This window comes from Armigeres subalbatus, chromosome 1 (genome assembly GCF_024139115.2).
Source record: "Armigeres subalbatus isolate Guangzhou_Male chromosome 1, GZ_Asu_2, whole genome shotgun sequence".
Lineage (NCBI taxonomy): Eukaryota > Metazoa > Arthropoda > Insecta > Diptera > Culicidae > Armigeres > Armigeres subalbatus.
In genome coordinates, this window is record NC_085139.1 from 29,838,751 (window position 1) to 29,852,547 (window position 13,797).

At 38.3% G+C, this 13,797-nt stretch overlaps 1 protein-coding gene across 1 annotated transcript; it reads left to right on the forward strand.

Annotated features, from left to right (window-relative positions):
• The first annotated feature begins 6,298 nt into the window (after positions 1 to 6,298).
• Positions 6,299 to 8,464, forward strand: LOC134208227 (L-dopachrome tautomerase yellow-f-like). The gene is made up of 6 exons (XM_062684267.1): positions 6,299 to 6,529; positions 6,594 to 6,714; positions 6,876 to 7,123; positions 7,186 to 7,875; positions 7,945 to 8,019; positions 8,103 to 8,464. The coding sequence occupies exons 2-6, from the start codon at positions 6,600 to 6,602 to the stop codon at positions 8,253 to 8,255; spliced, it is 1,281 nt and encodes a 426-aa protein (XP_062540251.1). The 5' UTR covers positions 6,299 to 6,529; positions 6,594 to 6,599; the 3' UTR covers positions 8,256 to 8,464.
• Positions 8,465 to 13,797: the final 5,333 nt, after the last annotated feature.

The following is a 13,797-nucleotide window of genomic DNA, read 5'->3' on the forward strand; positions in this document are numbered from 1 at the left end:
TGTTGATTTTAGCTTGCACTGCGAGATATTCAAATCTTGTGGTGTTGTTTTCGTCGGTATCGTAAGTAGACTTGATTACTGGTATTGCCTTTATTCCTTTTTTAACATATGTATAGTCCGACTCCCCCAAACGATCTTCTGCGTCTGGTGGGCAGGGAATGCCGGATAAAATTGTATCCAGGGATTCGGACGGGGCCAACAGGAGATGACGGACGCAGCATAGTTTCTGTTACGGCGAAGAAGTGGTGTTGTGAACGGTCAAGCAGAACTTTTACTCCATCTATGTTGCACTCTAGGCTTCAGACATTGATGTTTCCGATACAAAGGTCAGTATTGCTGATTCTTGACATTTTAGCACGTAGATACGAAAGACGAATCTGTTCCCACTGCATCAAAAAACACTGACGATTCATTTATAATCGTTGGTCTGGTTAGTTCGATGAGATGCTCGCCGTCTTTCACAGGAATGTAGCTAGGTTGGTTGGGCAGAAAATGGAACGGCTGCGAACGCGTACGGATTGGAGAAACTGCTTGTGTTTCAGCCTCAGTATAAGTTGCGTATCCGGAAGGTTGTAACGGGGAGAGCTTCATTAAGGTAAGGTCGGTAAATATCTAGCAAAGTTTGACGTCTTTGAACTTCCGGAAATACTGGCGTAGGATAAGAAGGATTTCGCAATTGTCAAACATCATACCTACTTTGGACTCCAAAACGCTCCGATCGAATAGAGTTCGTCGCCGTACCAAACTGACTATCTACAAAACGCTTATTAGATCGGTAGTTCTCTACGGACACGAGACCTGGACAAAGTCGTGGAGGACCAACGCGCTCTGAGAGTTTTCGAAACGAAAGTGCTGCGTACCATCTATGGTAGGTGTAAATAGTCAGAATGGCCGCGGTATAATATGGAAGTCATTCTAATTACTAAGAGCAAGGAATCACCTGACGAGGAAGCGTTCTACAGCACACGATTGACTCAACCGAACTGAAGGGAACAGAGAGACAGAAGAAGCGTCGTTGCCACCTTATCATTCATCAGGGGTGTCAACACAATGCGGCTGACGTAAAGGCTGTTTAAGCTAGGGCTATGAATCTGGTGGAATAAGTCTGGTATACACCTCACATCCTCCACCTTCCCTAAAAAAAAAAAATGCTACGGCGGTTTCTGAGTATATGTGTTCTTGGTTTAATCTAAAATATAATGTGATATTCCACTGATAGACACCCTGATGCTCCTATTTTAAACTTTTCTGTCATATTTAGAGCGCTCGTTTTTAAGCCCCACCATTATTGAAACTGTAGGCTCACTCAAGCTCAACTAAGACGTAAAATTAGAAAATTCTTCATCTATATAATAAAAATGAAATGGTCTGTGTTCGTATCCGCATAACTCGAAAACGGCTGGATGGATTTTCTTTATTCCTTCAGCAGATATGTTCGCCATAGATGCCGACGGGTTTATATGATATTTTCTAATGCTAAAATCACGAGTAAAGTTAAGTAAATCGTGAAAAATCTAAAACTAAGATTCGTATGGAAATTTTGCATGGGCAGTTCATCGCACATTATCGCCTACTATGCAGAACAACGTCTGCCGGGTCAACTAGTATTGAATATATGTGTCGTACAAATATTTTTTTTGCAATTTTGTTTCTTGTTTCCAATAGAACCGTCAAAAACGGGTTCAATTCGACTTGTTTATATTTTGCAACCATAAGAAGCCAGCGAAAAGACCAAGTGCTGCTAATATTATTTTCACGATTTCATGCACTGGTAATCATTACCAACGCAACGATTTTCAATTGAAATAAAGTTGATTTGAAGCAAATGAATTCATAGATAAATACCTACTATTTGATCAATATTGCAACACACCTTCTACAACACTCAACTGTAATCGTTTGTCTAAGCAAGCTTAGATTTCGCTTGTTACCAATGGCATCAATGAGGTTGTTCATTTTTCTAACAACAAAGTTTGGCATGATTTCCGAGTTGAAAATTATTGTTCATATACCTAAATAATAATAAATTTTTTTATTTCAGAATTACTAGGACAAGAAGAAGATATTTGAGCTTGTGCTTGCACAGCTTTTGTTATATACGCATGGCGTATGAAATCACTCAAGTGTTCTGCGATAGCTGGTTTCTGATTGTTCTACTAACTGAGACCAAAAAAAAATTGGAATAAATCTGTCCATTTAATTTTGTCTTGAGTTTTGGGACAATATGAAAAATATGTCCATCTCCTTTCATGAAGTGGAAGATTATTTCGCTTTCCAACAGCTTCGCGCGAAGTTTGATGGTTTGGAAACAGTCATCAGAGCTAATACTGACGAGAACTAGACATCGTTGACCTCATTCACGATACTTTCCTGTAAGCATGTTTCAAGGCCCAGTGGTAGAAACTTGTACAGCTAACAAAAATTAAAACCAGAGATTTTAGTTAAATTTTCAGTTTCAGTTTAACTATCTGGAACTATCACTTCTTCGGAGTGCACAGCTAAATTGTCAATACCATCTATCTTTTGAAAAAAAAAATCGCGTTCCAAGACACAAATTCCAAACCATTCTTGTACATGTTTAATGAGTTTTCCACAGGCGTCAGTTTTGTGAGCTCTCAATATGCGCGATGAAGAGAACGTGCAAATAACCTTTTTCTTGCTCGCTGTAATTTATACTTGTTTCTTTCGAACCAGGAACCAATTATTATTTTTGTTCCTGTCTCGAACTATTTACATGTAAATATTTTCTCTTCATGAAATATGTTTACTATGTACCACTGCCATCGTGCGATTTGACAGATGGTTACGTTAACATTCGTTACGTGGCAAGATTCAGAAACTATATTTTCCATAATTTCGATTTCAATCGAAATATAGTCGCTTTGGTTGTTTGATCATTTTTTTTCAGCAGATAAATTCAATTTATTCTATGTAAGACATTCCTTGATTTTCATACGTTGCCATTTCTACAGTTTTTCACTCTGCCGGTCTCTGGTTATAGGGTTGCTATATTCAACTAGCAGAACGTACTTTGCGTTATTCAGGATTGTTGTTGAACTTGTCATTTCATGATTTTTTTGCAACGCCGCATTCTCGATCAATTTTTGTGCAATCGCTTTGGGTTTCCTTGCAACTCACCCTATTAATGTATTTAAAAAATATCTACTTTTTCCGTTAAATTTACACCCTTTGTATATAAACACAAGTGTTGTTGATATGAAATTTAATGCACGAGAAATTTAAGCACGATACCCGGATTATTAGTTCTGTTAGTTATTGCATTGAGGCAAGTTGATTGATCAATCTTGTTACAATACGTTTTTCTTTTTGTCTTTAACGCAAAAGTTTTCATTGACTGATGTCAATAAAAAAAATGACATATGACTTAATTTGATTGTTTTATATTTTGGTTTTCGCACACAGACATTTAAGCCACATTCATATACACTACACTATTCCTTACGTAAGGCTCTTTATAGGTATCATAAGGTAACTTAAGTGAGACATCGATCGACCCAAGATGTGCGATATCTGGATTCGGTTCTAAATGTGAGCAACAGTGTTAATTCATCATCATACATTCATTATGGCGTTGAAACCTTTATGTACATTTATCATTTCGATATTTTATCAACAACAAACAGTTGATGACAGATGTACAACTTTTTACTGATCCCGTTTGATTTTGCCGTGACGGCTGCCCATGCTATTAAATAAACTTATAAGAGAAAAGTAGAGCAGCAATGTGTACGCACACGGTTGCAGAAAGACTAGGTTCTCTTTCGCTGCTTAGTATGCATTAAGAGCTTCCAACACAAGCCAAGCATAATGCTGGAATTCACATATCAAGAATGCTCTCATGCCCAGTGTATTAAGAAAATTTCCTAGATCAGACCGGCGCAGCTACCTGCTCAGGTGTCATACATCCGAGTTCAGGTCTGATCACCCATAGTCGGATTCCACCACCAACCAACAAGCAACACTTTGCCAATTTGTGCCCCTTTCGACTTTTATTATTTTTACCACATAAATGATATTCTTCACGTTTTCTATTCATTTTCATTATCAATTACGATGTGTCATTAATCCGGCAAATGGATTCCACGCCACGCAAAAGACTCACATTTCGGTTTTCATTACCGATAATATAGTTTTCTTCGTTTCGAAGGTTTCTTCTACTACAATGACTATAATAAGTGTCAAGTGTCAGAAATGGAACAGAATCGTCTGTCAGTTCCATACAAATGCGCGTTCCAAACGAGCAGGAGACCTGTCAAACGTGGCACATGACTTTTCTCTTCTTATAGGACTCTATACTACCAGCCCATTATAGATTCGGTTTTCATTACCGATCTACAGGTTTTCGTTACCAAAAAAGATATTGGTTTTCGTTACCATTTGACATGCGGTAGATTCATTTTTCGTTACCGATCTAGAGGTTTTCTTTACCTCAACAAATAATAGTTTTCAATACCATTTATCACGATTTAGATACGGTTTTCATTACCGATCTAGAGGTTTTCTTTACCTCAAAATAATGGTTTTCATTACCATTCAGTGCGATTTAGATACGGTTTTCATTACCGATCCAGAGGTTTTCTTTACCTCAAAATATGGTTTTCATTACCATTCAAACAATTATTATCGCCTTGTAGGTTTTCTTTACCAAATAAACTTAAGCTATCACCAAACTAAACTTCACATTCCACTTCGGTGCCGTTCATTACGCAATGACTACCATTTTGTTTTGTTCACTTTCAAACAGTAACTTTCGCTTACGATTACTTTCCTTGCCAAGTGATTCCCTCTCTGCTTAGTTTCATTTTATTGCCAGGCATTGTAATATATTTGTTCTGGCAGTGATCGCCAATGTAAATAGTCAGAATGGCCGCGGTATAATATGGAAGTCATTCTAATTACTAAGAGCAAGGAATCACCTGACGAGGAAGCGTTCTACAGCACACGATTGACTCAACCGAACTGAAGGGAACAGAGAGACAGAAGAAGCGTCGTTGCCACCTTATCATTCATCAGGGGTGTCAACACAATGCGGCTGACGTAAAGGCTGTTTAAGCTAGGGCTATGAATCTGGTGGAATAAGTCTGGTATACACCTCACAGTAGGGTTCAGATGAAGGATGGTACGTGGTGGAGGCGAATGAACCACGAGTTGCATCAGCTGTTGGGAGAACCATCCAACGTTCTCACCGCGAGAATCGGGAGACTGCGGGACGGGCGATTGCACTTAAAAAAAATAAATTAAAAAAATACTATATCCCATTGAATTCCGCCACATGATTGTAACTTTACAGATACGTATTTTGACCTCAACAGTAACTTGATTCGACTTCGATTTGGTTGCGTCTTGAGACACGATCCAGTAATTGTTTTTTTATATTGAAATTTTAGTTTTGGACTGCAAAGCCGTGTTCCATTTTTTTGGTTTTGGATAGCAATCACATTTTTCAAAACATTTGTTCACTACCGATCATCTAGAATCCCAAGTTTCGGTTAATTTTTATTGCTTTTGGGTATTATACATTTCTAGATTTTTTATATCAGGGCACAATGTTCAAGTCGCTAAGGATGTGTTGAAATAGCTGTCTTCTAGGCCAACTGGTCATTAGCGAAAACGATAACCAAGACGATAACTGTTCTGTTTTAATATAATAAATAGAAAAATGTAAAAAAAAAGTCCCCCCTCATCCCTACAAATTTTTATTAGTAATACGCCAATGAAAGCTAAAATACATGGTAATTGCTTTACTCGATAGCATTTATTGTTGAAAATATGACATGCTGAAGATGAAATAAATCGGATATTCTTCAGGTGCAAAACCTAATCTAAGCTAAGAAAAACTCAAATAAGTGGGAATTCAGCCTTTTCCAATCTAACTGTGATTATGATCTAGAAGACGCCAATAAAAACTCGGCATCTCAAGCTGTGAGAGATGTTTTCTCTGGCTCAGTATTTATGAATACTGCAACAAAGCGATGATATACTAAAACCGACTGGGTTCATTTCTTGTTTCATTCAGACTCATTTCAGAACAGAAGTCTTTCGATTTCTACTTGTTGTATGTTATAGAATAGACTATGTTTTTGAAGATTTAAAAAAAAATCTTTACAAATTCTAAGCCGAGCACCAGTCTTAGTCGTAGTTGATATACCATGCCAAATTAAGGATGAAGAAATCGCTCACGCTCAACATGCACTGCATCTCCCGTGGGGTTCCCTATAGATGCAGGAATTTACTTGCTCGTTCAGAAAAAATAGTCCGCAGTACACATTACCGATATAAGCGAGGCACGATGATCGAGAGTCCTTATAATCTGCAAACGCGATAGAGAACACGATTAGTTCGCCTGGCAAGAGCCGCAGAGCAAGTTCAGTTTACATTCGACCTTCGCGGTGAAGTGTGATCATTGTAAAAAGTCAGCAAGCCTCGACCAATTCAACCGAATCACCATCGTTCTCAAGGGGGTGTGTTCGCTTCATTGGTTATTCTGATCTAATCGAAAAAATAAACAGTAATTGAGTATATATAAGTTGTTGTCGACGTTGTGATTATATTTGTATGAAAAATCCTTTCAGACAATTATGAATAGACTAATAGTTTTTATTAGTTTGATCGTAACACTAAGATCTTTAAATGGAGAACAATTCGAGCTGGTTTTCAAATGGAAGCAGTTGCAATATAACGACATTCAAACTGGTAAGTGTCTGAGTGTTTTAAATCTAATTATGCACATACCTGTCTAAAGGACAGCTGATCTAAAAGACATCTATTCGTAAATAGTTAAATGGAAAAAAACAATAATTTTCCGATCAGATGTGTGTCACGATCAAAGTCTCTTAAGTTCAGATTTCTTTTAGAACCCGGAGACATTGTGTTCAGTGGACCAGTTAAACCTGCACCGCCTACCATCAACGAGACCTTCGTTAGCTATAACAACATTCCCATGGGAGCTACCCATCACAAGGGACGTGTTTTCATTTCCGTTCCGCGAAGACGGCCTGGAATACCGGCCACCTTGAATGTGATTGATATTGAAAAGCAGAAGAAAGGTAATAAAAGTCCAGCACTGACGGCCTATCCGGAGAATCGCATCAATCAGCTACATGTAAGTGCTCCCTCATTTTATTCAGAATAAAATGTTGAACACTTTTTTTAACTCAACTTTAGCTGGACTACCACGCAGACTTGAAACACCTGGTATCGGTCTACAGAACCACGGTTGACCAGTGCCAACGTCTATGGTTCGTCGACACCGGCATGCTCGAGTATCCCAACAACACCATGCAAGTGCAGCGTCCTCAACTGTGGATCATCGACTTATCTCGCGACAGGAAGGTACGAACCTTTGAAATCCCGGAATCTATTGTTCAGCAGGGTGTTGGAATGGCAAGCCTTGTCGTCGATTCTGATGCCACAACTTGTGACAAATCGTACGCCTACATCCCGGACTTAGTGCAAGGAGCCATCTACGTCTACAGCTTCGAAGCGAATCGCATGTGGGCTTTCCGTCACAGCTCCTTCCAGCACGATCCACAGAGAGCGGCGTTCAATGTCGCCGGCCAACGGTTCAATTGGGACGACGGAGTCTTTTCGATCACCATCGGCAATCGCGACCCGGTTACCCGCTCCAGACCGGTCTACTATCACCCTATGGTGAGCACATCGGAATTCATCACCTTCACGGAAGTCCTACAGAACGAGGCTCTTGCAACGAACGGGGGCTACGACAATCTCTTCCAAGCGATGGGGGATCGTGGCTCGAATACACAGTCTACCATGCATCACTTCGATGACCAGTCACAGGTTATCTTTTATGCCGAAGTGAATCGAAATACGATCGGTTGTTGGAACACGAGGGTAAAATGCCGCCATTCGATGAAAAAACAAAATTCTAGCTAATCTATTCTCCTCATTGCCAATCTCTAGTCCAACTTCTCAGCCGAGAACCATGACATCATCCATCACGATAACGAGCGATTGATTTATCCGACCGACCTAAGTGTGAGTCGTAATTTACCACGCCAAACACTATAATTACCTCTTTTTTATGCTAATTCGTTGCTTCTTGGGGGGATCACTTACAGGCGGACGCTTCTGGAGTCATCTGGGTGCTATCAAACAATCTTCCTACATGGATCTACTCGCAGCTGGACGTGAACGAGTACAACTTCTACCTGTGGCGTCAGACACCGGCGAAGGCGATTGAAGGAACCAAGTGCAAGACCGAGGTCGAATAAAAATGATAACGAGTCCCGTGAGCGAGCGAACGTGATAATCGCTTAGAAGAACGATTGTGTTTTCGACTAAATCGGCAAGTTTGTTGTGACGCGTTTATTTTGAGAAGTACAATCAGCTGAAGTTGAAAAGGCTGTGTTCTTTCTATACATGGTCGCTGAAGCATGGCACAAATAAAACCTCTCTCTGATTCAACATGTTTATACCAAAATCTATTGAAGAATATTTTATTCGAAACCGTGGCATAATAACAAAAAAATCATCGCTAAGCTTTGATTGAGTTGACTTTTGTTAGATTGAAAAACAATTTATTTGATAAATCCTCAGTCTGTGCGAGTCATCGCAGAAACGTTGCTGGACCATCGCGTTGCCTAACCAGGGAGCGCTTTCCAGTTTGATGCTGTAGCGGCGCATTGAAATTGCTTGCGTCGCTAGAGCGCTTACTAGAAACGGTCGCAAGCGAAGTAGTTATGACAAGTTCACACATGTTCTTGATTTAGAATGAATTTGGATTGAGATTAGGAATGGATTAGGATTTAGTTGGGATTAAATTTGGAACTGGATAGAATTTGGATTGGATTTGCATTTTAGGTAATGACTACATTTATATTGAATAGGGGCGGTTCCTTCATAAAAAAAAATCGAGAAAAAGTAGAATCATGGAAATTTTACATGGCATGATATAGCAAATGACAACTAAAGTTCCTCTAGAACGTTATAATTTGTTTAGCCAAACAATTTTTAGTTCATGGGGTTAGAAATTCAAGTTTTTTGACGTAGGACTTACGTCTCTCTTTACTATACCGGGTGTCATTTCAAAATATTCAAATCGACCGCGTTACGCTGTGTTGAAAGATTTTAAACGTTAATAGCGTTCGTCTCAGTGGACGAGTTTCTGAGGTAAGCCCCTCAATCGACATATTTCAAGTATGCCTTCCATGTCCATGCTTGATAAGACCCGAAAAAACTTGTTTCAATGGGCATGAAACTGTTTTCAATGAAAAACATTGAGATCAAGGGAACCTATAAATATGGGTACCGCATAATTATTGCATCATTCCATTACCACGTTCTGATTGGTGCAGACACCAGCGAATGAGCAGCCGCTGGGTCTGCCGAGAAGCCATAAAATAGCGCAACGCGATTTTTTCCTTTCATTCTGACCGGGACAAGCAAAGCAACCGCATCATCGATTGAACAGCACTCACACCTTTTAGCAGAATGAAGTCTGCACCGACCGCTTTTTCGGCTCGACACCATCGAAGCCACCATCATCAGCCGAAGCCTAGCCAGTACAGCAGCAGTCCACCTTCCAGACCCGACAAAGCAGCAATGCTGAGCAGATACCGGCAGCAGCAGCAGAGTCAAGCCGAGACCGGCCGGCATCGGTGATGAGCCGAGACAGGCTGAAGAAAAGCCACATGATGCAGCATGTATGTCCAAAAAACAAACGGTTCTTCAGAGAGCCAATAATAGAGATCAATATCAAAGCTTTCAATAACCTTCGGGATAGAAATTGCAGGGTTGTTACGGAGATCCTGAAATATTGTACGCGCCAAATCCGCGCCGACTAAAATCAAATCCACGCCATTTCCGTGCGACATGAAAATCCATTCCGCGCCAAATCCTAATTTTCAAATAAACGTTCTTAGATATAGAATTTCATTTGTTTAAATACTCCTAAAACTAAATCCGCCCAAAGTCCTAAAATCGTTATGTAAATCCGCGCCGAATCCGCGAAAATCGCGAAATCCGCTTAGTCGTAACAACCCTGAAATTATACTTGGGTGCCAAATCCAATATTCTAGAGATAAAATTTTATGCGTGATTTTCATAAATAGCGTCAAAACTAACAGTGGATATTTTGTCTGACTTAACCGCGAAGTGGACGAAGGACTTCACTTGACCATGCTTTTAAAGATTCATAAGATGTCCAAATATTTCACATAATCTTATTTGGATGAAAAAAAAAAAACACCGATAACAGCTCAAACATTAATAAACTATCAATCGATTTTTCATCATGTTGGATTTTTTGGCATTGATAAAAAAATATGTAGAACAAACGCACACAAAGCGAACGTGACTGAATGATCGTCCCATGTTACCAATTCTAAATCTCAGGGTTTCGACTTTTCGTTTCAATCTTGTTTCGTTGTTTATGTTGAGGATCATCTTTCACCCATCAATCTTTTCTTTAGAATTGGCATTGGAAGATGAACGAAAATCTTGCCTATTCGATGAAAACCCTTTTTCGTCTCATTACTTTTACCTCTCACTCACTTTTCGCGAGAATTATCGCAGAATAATTACAAAATTGTATGGCCGCGCCGGGATTCGAACCCAGAATAGCAACAATAATAGCTGTTGGGATGCGCTTACTTTAGCCACACCACCAAGCTACCTATATGAAAGCGTTAAGTTATTTGTTCCACATAAGCTACTACCATTTGCATTGATGATGCCACGAAAAGACTCGAATATGAAAGAAAAAGAGCAAACCAAGGTTTAGCGGCAATCGAAGTGAGCGAAAAATTGTTATCACTCTCCAGGCTGTTTTTCTTTCCCGAAAAGCGATTTCTCACCGAAAACTTTCGTGAGGGAAAATCATGTGCTCCTGAGATTGAGTGAGCATTACGAACCCTGCTAAATCTTATCACCCGAAATCCCATGTCCGGGTGTTTCCTTCCTTCTACTACTAACAATGTTGTCTCAGAAAGGAACACGTACTTCCCACCTGAACTACAATTCTAAGCTCGCTTGCCCGGCTTATTGGCCTGTATCTAGCGAAAAGTTCCGTTAGGAAATAGACGCCAGCAGCGAGCAACAAGCGTAAAAAAGAAGAAGCCCTTCTCGAACGCGTTGATGATGATGACGCTTTGGCTGACAAAGAAGCGGGATACAAGACACTAGCTGATTGGCCCACCGGGAAGCAGAGAAGATTCAAAATTAAGTAGGTATAAAAGAAAAGTGCATTCGCTCGCAGAGCATTCAGTCTTTTTTATACCATCACTAGAAATTCGCGGTTATTTGAAAAGATCGTTTTCTTACTTTTTGCACTTAGCCGAAGCAAACAGCCTTTTTCAAGTCTCTAAGAGTTAAAAATAATGTTCTCCTTCAGTCGTTATTGCACGGATTAGGAGGCCTTTCAGTGGAAGGGCTGAGATACAGTCTACATCCCCTGCTGAGCCAACTTGTGGCTTATTTCAGGCAGTCCTTCAGTGGGAAGGTATCCACTGTCGAGGCAAATATTCCGTGACCGGACAGATACTTCCTGAATTTTTTGATGATTCTTGTTCGAGGTAGATTTGATTTTTGTGTCGGTTTGATGAAGAGATTTTGCCAAGGAATGGTATGCAACGCCGATTATTTATCCAAAATAGTTGATGTGAGAAATTTGGACATATTATGTATCTTAAAGGCATGGTCAAGTCAAGTCCTACGTCCACTTAGCGGTTATGTCACAGACATTACCCACTGTTCGTTTTTTTTTTCAAAAACATCTTTAGTTTTTGTTTTATAGCAAAACTATACTTCATTTCCTAGGTATGCCATTTGAGTTTGATTAAGATTCCTTGTACATCATGGAAATGATTAGGATTCAATTAGGATTTAATTTGGATTGGATTTGGGTTTGATTAGGATTGGATTAGGATTGAATTTGGATTGAGTTTTGATTAAACGTAGATTATACTTGGAATGGATTTGGATTGGATAAGGAATGGATTTGGATTGGATTAGGATAGGATTGGCATTGGGTTTGTTTTATATTAGGGTTTGGCTTGGATTGATTCTTGATGGGATTTAGATTATGATTTGAATTGGATGTGGATTTGATTCAACTTTGAATTGGATTTGATTAGGATTTTATTTTCTGTGGACTGATTGAGTTTGGAAGGGGTTAAGATGGGCTATTGATTAGATTTGGATTGGATTTTGTTTGTGTTTGGATTTGGATAGCTTTTTTATATGATTTGGATTGGATTTGATTGGACTTCAGATTATTATTGGATTTTGATTGGATTTGCATTTTATTTGAATTAGATGTGTCTTGGATTTGAATCGGATTTGGATTGGTTTGGGTTTGGAATGGATTTGAATTGATTAAATTTGGATTGGGATTGATATTTGATTGGATTTTTATTGAATTCGTAGTGGAATCTAATTTGCTTTGGAATAAATTTTGTTTGGTTTTCAGTTGGATTTGAATTGATTTTAGATTGAACATAAATTGAAGTGAATTTAGGTTGGACTGGAATGGATTTGGTTTGGATTTTTGGAATGGATTCGAATTAGAATTGAATTGGATTTGGTTTGCTTTTGGATTGGATTTTAATCAGATTATAATAGGATTTAATTTGAATTAGATTTTTAACGGAATTGAATTGGATTTTGTTTGGTTATGGAACGGATTTGGATTAGATTTGAATTTAGTATTGTTTGCATTTGGATTGAATTTGGGTTGTATTTGGAAAGAATTTTATTTTAATGATTGATTAGATTTGAATTTTGACAGCATTTGAAATTGATTTAGATTGGATTGGATTTTCATTTCATTTAAATTGGACTTCGGATTATTATTGGATTTTGATTGCATTTGCATTTTATTTGAATTAGATTTGTCTTGGATTTGAATCGGATTTGGATTGGTTTGGGTTTAGAATGGATTTGAATTGAATAAATTGGGATTGGGATTGATTTGGGGGATTGGGGATTGATTGGATTTTGATTAAATTCGGAGTGGATTCTGATTTGCTTTGGAATAAATCTTATTTGGTTTTTAGTTGGATTTGAATTGGTTTTAGATTGAACATAAATTGAATTGAATTTAAGCTGGTCTGGAATGGATTTGGATTTGGAATGGATAAGAATTAGAATTGACATTTATTGGATATGGATTTGATTTGGATCGGATTCTGATTCAATTTGGATTAGATTTGGATGGGAATTGAATTGGATTTTGTTTGATTTTGGATCGGATTTGGATTGGACTTGAATTTGAAACTGTTTGCATTTGGATTGTATTTGGAAAGAATTTTATTTTGCTTTTGATTAGATTTGAATTTTTACAGCATTTGAAATTCATTTAGATTGGATTAGAATTGAAATTAAATTTGGATTGGAATTAAATTTTTGTTTTGGATTGGATTTAGGTTGGAGTTGGATTTGATTAGGATTGAATTTCTATTTGATTTGGTTTTGATTTTGTTCAGATTTAGTTTGCATTTGGTTTGGATTTGAATTGAATTTGTATAGCATTTGGAAATGATTTAGATTGGATTTTGACTGGATTTGGATTGCATTTGAATTGGAATTGAATTTAGAATGGATTAGGATTGGAATTGGAATTGGATTTGGTTTGATTTTGGATTAGATTTTGGCTGAACTTGAATTTGATCAAGATTGAAATTGATTGGATTTGGTTTTGTTTTGCATTAGATTTTGTTTACATTTGGTTTGGATTTGGATTGAATTTATAATAAGGGACCGACTGTTTACTTTGATTACATTTACTTCCAGGGTGCAGCAGCCGTAAAAAGTGTA